General features: G+C 36.7%; 1 protein-coding gene across 3 annotated transcripts; it reads right to left on the bottom strand.

The window, feature by feature from the left end:
- Positions 1–158: 158 nt before the first annotated feature.
- On the bottom strand, positions 159–7153 carry ackr4a (atypical chemokine receptor 4a). 3 transcript variants are annotated; one of them, XM_041993112.1, is made up of 3 exons: positions 7078–7109; positions 6240–6330; positions 159–2520 (listed from the first exon to the last, which is right to left on the bottom strand). In XM_041993112.1, the coding sequence occupies exon 3, from the start codon at positions 2503–2505 to the stop codon at positions 1399–1401; it is 1107 nt and encodes a 368-aa protein (XP_041849046.1). In that variant the 5' UTR covers positions 2506–2520; positions 6240–6330; positions 7078–7109; the 3' UTR covers positions 159–1398. The 3 variants fall into 3 exon arrangements, with proteins under 3 accessions (XP_041849046.1, XP_041849047.1, XP_041849048.1); XM_041993113.1 differs by having other exon boundaries at positions 6240–6296; positions 7078–7100; XM_041993114.1 differs by lacking the exon at positions 6240–6330 and having other exon boundaries at positions 7078–7153.
- Positions 7154–8840: the final 1687 nt, after the last annotated feature.

Here is an 8840-nt window from a genome sequence, read left to right as displayed (position 1 = left end):
ACATGGCTTCCTTATCAAACAGCTTTCAAATCCCTCTGGTTGTCAAAGCTCTCTGGGGGATGATTTGATTACTGTTATCTTTTAATTTTCTGGAAGTCAAACTCCTGCTGAGCTCAGAACTAAACCACATGACTGGAAAGAATTTCGCTCAACTGGAGTGATGCCAAAACATGCTGAGACTTTACTCACAGATTTATAGGTACATGCATATGTGTGTCTGCTTAGGAGGCTGCACAAATGTGTTACATCAGGTGCATCTGCTGTATTTACTCATGTTAATGATTGTTAAAATGAACATTTGATCATCTTAAGGGCTGTTTCTCAAGAGTTTCTCACACAGCTTGTTTTTGTTTTGATTGAAGTAAGTTCAAGAATTGATATCTTTTGTACTTTAGGCTGTGTGGGCGTAGTGTGTTTTTTTTCCTATAAAGTCCCTGATATCTCTTGACTCATACTTTAACTAAAGAATAACAAAATAAAGCATCTGTTTTAACAGTACAGTTGAATTAAGACACCATTTCGGTTTAGGCTAAAATAACTCAACAACTTTGAATCTTTTTCTAAAATTTATTACACTCAAAATGAATATTTATAACATACTTTTTCAGCTAGACTTTTTAAAAGTTTTCAGTACTGGTGTTTAAAAACTTGTTTCTTATGACACATCTGGACATGTCATAGCAGGTAAACGGCGGATCTGTTTTGGGTTACAATAAACCACAAAAATGAACAAAACCTTGGAAAATGTCTGCTGGGAATAAAGTTTAGACATGCACCCATAATAACATCCCCACAAGCCTTTACTGTGATCAACCAATGTTAGCACATTCAGACACAACTTTCTTTTCACTACAGATTTGCATCTTTCTCAGGCCTTTCTCTGAGATTTAAATGTGATTGTTAACATTTCAGATTTATTAATAAAGCATATTTGAAAGAAAACTACTGTTCAACACGAGCATGTTAGCAGTCTCATTGTGCGACGTTAGCATGCTATTAGCATGTAGCTTCCTTGACACACTGTAAAGACAGTTTACGAAAACATGAATATTTCCTTTTTAGAAGATCAGCTGATGTCTCAGATTACAAGAAACTATTATCTTGAGAGTTACAATATAAGTACTTATTTTTCATTTAATTTCAGGCTTATATAAAAATGAACTTAAGGAACAGACAGATGCTCTGACAAGACATTCAAACTTTAAATTTATGACAGAGATATACTTTCTATGCTGTTTGAAAGCAAGCAAAAAACATTGCATATAGTCCATTTTGATAAAAAAAAGTAAATGTAATGATTTCTAACATTGTACTATCACAGCTCTTTTGTTAACAAATGAATGTGGAATTTCTGTTTTCCTGCGCATATTAATAACAGAGTAATGTATAAAGATGAACTCATATTGAGAATGTATTTGTTTCTTGGGATGCACTGTTAAATGACATCTCCATCTCCTCCACTGCAGACGTTTCTCTACTCCTTGTCTTCTTCCTTCTCTTCTCTCCAAACTTCTTGGCTACTTTCATCATGTGCTGCTTAAAGGACGACCCCATGAAGGCATAGAGAATCGGGTTGAGGCAGCAGTGAATGAGAGCCAGGCTCTCTGTCACCTGAGCTGCCTGATCCAGCACTTTACTTGTTCCACAGTGGATCACTAAAATGTAGACCGAATCCATTGCACGATATACCTTCAATATGTTAAATGGCAGCTGAGTAACAACAAAGACTCCTACTACTATTAAAAGAACCCGCAGAGCTCTCCACTTCTTGCCTCTGCTCTCTACAGGGAGACCATTTAGTACTCGGCCCACACGCCAGTAACAGATCACCATGATCAGGAGAGGAACCAGGAATCCCAACAGCACCTCAACTATCTCAAGCACGGCTTTACCACCTTGAGCCATAGATGGAGGATATATTGTTAGACAGACATTCCTATTGGAAGCAAACCTAACCTCTGAGAGTATTAAATCAGGAAAGCCAAGAAGGAAAGCTGTCATCCAAACAGCCAAACACACCTTCCAACAATGTCTCCTGGTGAACACCCTCTGTAGCCGCCCACTTTGGTCCTTACCCTGCACTCTAGCTAACGCTAAATAGCGATCCAAGCTGATGCACGCCAGTAGCAACATGCAGCAGTTGAAGTTCACCGTGTAGCAGGTTGACACAATCTTGCAGATGACCTCTCCAAAGTCCCAGCCCCTCACTGCATCAGCAGCCCAGAAGGGAAGTGTGAAGAGAAGAAGCAAGTCGGCCACAGCCAGGTGGCTCAGGAAAGTGTCCATCATGGTCTTCAGGCGTTTGTGATAGGCATAGATGGCCACAACTAGCACATTTCCTGACAGTCCTGCAACTAGACAGAGACTGTACATGATGGGGAGGAAGATGGCCGCAAAAGAACGGACCTCACCCTTCTCACACACAGTCGGATAGTCATCGTAGCTGAAGTTCAGGCTGGTGTTTTCATGGTAGTAGTAGTAGTGATCTTCCTCTGAGACATCCATGCTGATCAGATTAAGCTGGAAAGAAGCACAATTTAAATAACTTACTTACAGCTTTAAAAGGATTACAGCTTGTGTCATAAATTTCTACTGCTGCTAATGCATAATACATTATATACAGTGGAAAATATGAGAAGGGAATTGTATCTAACTCCTCATAATTTAAGACATTTTCAAGCTTTTAACAAGCTGAGAAATGAAGATCAAAGCAGTGACAACTCTGTCAGATTTATCAGAAAAGTGTCAGACTTTAAATGTCTGTCTTCAAACAGTACCAAAGTTTACTACTCTTTAAGAGGTTACTTAGAAATGGAAAGGTTAAAGGATTTTTTCAATAGTCAAAAAAACTCCTTTTAAATCAACTTAAATGAAACACAGCACAATTCAATGTTTAAAGAAATGTATTTACAGTTTTCTTAGTTGTAAATGTCACGGTCTGAACCTTGAGTTTCTGGATTTTGTTCTAGGATTAGAAACTCAAAAGTCCAATCTGAAACCCAGTTCAAGCTGTTCAGCTTAAATAGAAACTTAAATAGAAAGGACAGCTTTTTGATTATTGATTCATATACATTATAATTAATTAGTATTAAAAATGTTTAGTTGTACTTTAGTGAACAGCAGTTTCCTTTCACTAAAAACCTCCACAAACTGAATGTCACAGATCAAATGGGCTCACGATAAGACAAAGTATGTCTCTACTAAAAGGAGAACTTTCAAAACTGAAAGTAACTGGAAATTATGTGATTAATGAGAGCTGTGTTTAAATGCATCTTTTATAGTGGACACAGTAAGCTGTGTACAGAAACAGAAACATCTCTAGGATAAATTATGAATTAGTGCTGCACAGAGATAATATTTATGCATTTTACCAAAATGAAATAAAACATGTTAAAAAAAATATTTTAAATCTACATTTAACAATAAAAATGAACATATCCTTGGCTAACTATTTATTATTCATTAAACTGTCATTTAAAACATTCTGTTTGAGGAACAACACATACAACCGGAGATAACGTGGAAATGGGAATATCTTGAATTAACAAGAATCACAATTTTATCAAAATGGGAAACTATTGAAATTAATTAGTGACATGACTGAAGCCACAAACAGCTTATGTCTGGATTTAATGTTCATTTGAGTAAAACACACATGCAGAGACCCCACAGATATAAGCATTTCAACACAAAAACATCCTCTGGTTTGGAAAAGATTTTATAAAGAAAAAATATAGTTATCTGCAAATGGTTTTGGTCTAATTGTTTTGTAGTGATGCCATTAGTGTCAACATCTGCTCATCATGTCCTGACCCGAACTCTTCCTCCCTGCTGTACCTTTATTGAGATAAATGGTGTGAGCTCATTTTCCATCAATGAAGAAGGACAAAAGCCAAGCAGAGAGAGAAAAAAGCATTCAACAAGTGAAGCCTGTATAAGTGATCAAATTCTCCAAGAGATCCTTCTGCTTTCCTCCCAAAGACACATTTAACTACCACTGTGCCACATTTCAGAGGGGAATGTTGTCTTTATTTTAGTTTTTTTTCTGTATGTTAATTTAACACATACAGTTAAAAGATATCTCCACAGTGTCTCCAAATTCTGTCCTTACACCGCTTTTGGGAATCAAATATAGTTTTTTCCCCACACAAGTTTAGGGGACCGATAAAGGGAAATGTTTAGTTTATCAATAAAAAGCTTTGGGTTTGCACTGGGCTGGGGTTCGAAGTTATTCCCTGCATTGGAATAAGCAGGTATAGACGATGGATGGATGCATGGATGGATGGATGGATGGATGGCAGGGTTGGATCAGCAGTCAGTCTAATTTAAATATTGCTGTAAGGCATATTTTGGTCAATCATTCAAAAAAATTGAAAAGCTTATTCATCAAACATTGTTTTGCAACCTCTGGTGAACTGTTCCGGGTTTGAATGATTGTTTCTTCCTTCTGAAGCGAGAGCTTGATTAAAGCCTCAGAAATCACACAAGGCCCCTAACCACAGACTTAAAACAGGTTTAAAAAACCCTCTGTAGCAGAACGATATCCTCACTTTCACATTTTGAGTCTTTACATTTATTCCTGTCCCTTTTCCATCTTTTAAATCAGTTTGTCTCTATTTCTTTAAATTTTGCATTTCTTCTTTTTTTTTAGTTCACATCTACTTTGTGGTTCTTTGAGGTTTTTTACTTACCATTTAGAATAATTTGTTTTGAGTGGTTTATAGTCTTTTTAGTTTGAGATCTTTTAGTTGATTGTAGAACATCACTGCATCTCTTTGTGGTGGTGTGACAGATTTTTATATTCACTTAAAACTAAATATCCGACTCCATGTCCGGAGCCTCGTGGGTCTCTGGGGCTGTTCTTAGTAAGTTTGCTTAGTATTCTGTTTATAGAGCTCTGACTACAGGCCACATCCATGCTTTTCAGAGATAAACTGACAGATGCACCTCAGCTTCAGCTTTTTGGAGGAGTTGGTGTAAATCAGGCCTTTATAATCAAACTGCTGTAATGAAGGAAATAAAAAGCAAGAAAAGGTAGAAAAAAAGAAGAAAATATCTGGACTGATGAATCCAGCATGGTGACTGGATGGTGTATTTGTGGTTCCAACCATGAAGCACTGATGAGGAGCTGTGATGGTATTAAGTGTGGCAATGTTGGTCTTTTTAATCAGAAGTCAAGGCGATGCATAGCCAGCATGTCAACCACAACCTCCTGCCACAGCACACCATCCCATCTGGTTTGAGTTTAGTTGGAACATAATTTACATTTCAGCCGCACAATGAACCAAAACACACTTCAAGTCATTTGCTGTTTGACCAAGAAGCAGAGTGATGGAGCGGTGCCTCATTCACCAACCTAAACCCCAATCAAATGGTTTAATGTCACTTGGACCACATAGTAATAAAAAAGCAGCTCAGCACATGTTGTAAAAGCTCCAGATGGCAACCACGTGAAACTGGTATGTGAAAGGTTGGCAAAGTTGTTGCTGTAACTGTAAGTGGAGAATCAGTTTTTAAAGTTTCAAAGTTAATGTACTGGAAACAGAAAGAATAATTAAGAGTAAAAAAAAAAAAAAAAAAAAAAAACTCTGACAAAACCCAAACTATGAAAGCCAGATGAATGACAGAGAGCATCTCCAAACTGGCCAGTCTTTAACTAACATTAACTAAGTGCCTTTAATGCATAACGAAGTAGTACCGAGAAAGAGCAGAATAATTCAAAGTAAATGCAGAAAAACAGAAGTGGACAGCAACAGTCTCAAGGTGTTCATGACAGTTTTCATTTACAATTTACTCTTGGTGCAGCTGTATCATTGCTCAAACCAAACATCAGGAAGGGGAAGAAATCACTGACTTTAAATGTTGTTGTGGGAGCCTGTTAGGCTGGTCTAAGTATTTCAGAAACTGTTGATTTACTGGAATTTTAAACCACAACCGTTTCCAGGATTTACAGAGATTAGTCCGAAAAAGAGAAAAAAATCCCATGACTGTCAGTTGTCTGGAAGAAAATGCCTTGTTGATGTCAGATGTCAGAGGAGAATGGACAGACTGGTTTGACATGATAAGCAACATAATTCAAATAACCACAGGTTAAAATTGAAGTACGCAGAATAACATCTCTGAATGCACAAAATATCAAACCTTGAAGCAGATGGGCTATGGCAGCAGCAGACCACATCAGAGGGCCATTCCTATCAGCTAAGAGCAGGAAACTGAGGCTACAATTCACACAGACTCACCTAAATTGGACAATAGAAGTTTGGGAAAAGCTGCTGTCTGATGAGTATCCATTTCAGCTGCAACATTCAGGTGGTAGAGTCAGAACTTGGCCTAAACAACATAAAAGCATGGATGCGTCCTGCCTTGTATCAATGGTTTATGTTAGTTGTGGTGACACACTTTAGGTCACTGTCTACCTAAGTATACCCAACTTCTGATGTCTACTTTTAGCTGAATAATGCACCATGTCACAAAGCTTAAATAAATGCAAAAGGGAACCAACCAGGTTCCAGCTGGATCTGTCTCATAAACTGGCCTGTGGGTTTATATTCACACTATGGGTACACAAAGCTCACTGAAAACGTAATAGTATTATAATAAATTATATGAATAATAATGATACGTTGAGTTTTTGTGTTTAATTGACTATTTTAATCTCAAAACGTCCCTTTTAAGGAAAGTAATTTGTTATTTTCATTTCCAATTATTTGAGCTGGAGTGGGCTGTATAATAAATAAGCTAAAATACATGCAGGACTTCTGAAATTGAGTAAATAGTTGCTGGCAAAATGTCTTAAAAACTGCACACAACAGAATAAAACCCACCTCAATATATAATATATAATTTATTACATAATGCTAATAACATTAGACACGCCGTATTGAAAGCTAAACGTATTAAAGATCAATTGATTTCAACAATAAACCATTTTCATTAGTTTGAGCAAAGGTGAAGAAGGCGAATTCACAACTAAATACTTCCTCGCGGAGGTCGCAGTCAATATGCACATCTGCAACTAGTTAAACAGATTTATTACTAGTTTATTTCCAAATATATATTTGTTTAAGGGCTACTCACCGTGTTTCATTCAAGCGTCAGCTCCACTCTGGCCAGCCCAACTGTAGAAGCGGGTTCCTTTGATTTGACACCGGCGCACCCCAAGTGGGCGGAGAGTTACTAGAAGCCGCTTCAAAAGGAGCGCGAAGGCGCGCGAAGTGAAGATTCGACTCTCAATCACACGCAGTTTACAAGAATACGTGGAAACTGAACTATGACATCTAAAGCTGAACTAAAAACCCGAACCCCGAATCTGTTTCACACGCAAGGACTGGAAGTTGGATTTTCACATTGGTAGTGAACTAAAAGTGCCCCCTAAAAGAGGTCAAGTGTTTTTATTTATTTATTTATTTATTTATTATTCTGAGCAGATAGAAAATCCAGACAAACTAATTTCATGCAGGTTCTGACATCAAGTGTGTGCCATTAGGCTGCTGAACACAGGATTATTTCAGTTAAGAATTTCAGTTTTGTTATGGGTGGAAGACAAAACCAAAGAAACATTTACTATCAAACTAATGCCTTTCCATATGCCTCTTTACCACTCTACACTGCCTAGCTTCACTTTACCAGACAAAATAACATTGATAAAACACAAGACAAACTGTTCTCATTAAAAGTTCCTATTGCAAACACAAAGATAAATTATGTTGCATGGCGCATCATCCTTATAATCAAATAATTTTGAAAAAAAGGGGGATCTATGTGATTATTTTGACTCATGATGAGATAAAGATGTAAAAAGTGAAGGGAACATTCATTTTTTACATCTTTATTATTCTCACTTTAATTGAAAAACATTTTTAAATGTCTACGGCCCAAGTTTTGCAGGGATCTCTAGTAGACAAAAGTGCCTTTTTACGTCTGTGCACTATTATGTGAAGGTCAGGTAAACACTTCGGCATGCCATTTGTGACTTTGATAAAATTTTAAATAATCATGTAAACCCAGTCAGATCTCTGAGTACTTAAGCTCACCTGTTTCTCCACCTTTCGCAGCATCTCCTCTCTGAACTGTCTGCTAACTTTGATTCTCTCACTTGATAAAAAAATAAAAAAACAAAAAACAAAAAAAACCCACAAAAACAAAACATTGATGCTTACTAAGGAAACAAGCTTTTTGCTTAAGTGTTAATTTTACCATTATTAATGATTTAATACCAGTTGAAAAATGATTTCTTTGTGCCTTAAATGTTGAGTAATTCTAAAATAACTACACATTTTTGCTTTATTTCTCTGCTATGAATAATAAACAGAGAATCTCATTTTATTTGATTTAAATAGTATGAATTAAATCTAACATTATTCATCCTCTGCAGGTGTCTTTGACAGTCACTGTTTACTGCAGTTCTTGGAGTCTGTGAGTCACATGTCACAGTATTTGTCAATACTGTGGTCTGACACCACAAAAGATGAGGTTTGACTTTTTCTGTCTGCAACGAAACGCTGACTGTTTCTAAATACACAAGTGCACCAACAATAAAGTGGACAGGGTATAAAACATTTGGAAACTATAAGTTTTATGTTACTGCTCTAAACACAGTTGGATGTAATATAAAGCTGTGTTTGATTTGTTTGTGTAAAACAGTTTTGAACAAGAATGTGGAAAAAGAAAAATGATCACCAGATGTGGGTTTAATTGTATGTTCCTGTCACATGTTTCTATTTAAATCAGCTGGCAGGCCTGGATTTATTATCCATGCAGGGAGGTTCCTTGTAAAATGTATATTTTTTCATTTTTGTAGTATTACAGGTGGAGTAGCATGGATTTCAGTGCTAGTCTTA

Source organism: Melanotaenia boesemani, chromosome 8, assembly GCF_017639745.1.
Source record: "Melanotaenia boesemani isolate fMelBoe1 chromosome 8, fMelBoe1.pri, whole genome shotgun sequence".
Classification (NCBI taxonomy): domain Eukaryota; kingdom Metazoa; phylum Chordata; class Actinopteri; order Atheriniformes; family Melanotaeniidae; genus Melanotaenia; species Melanotaenia boesemani.
This window is presented reverse-complemented; position numbering and strand designations above follow the sequence as displayed.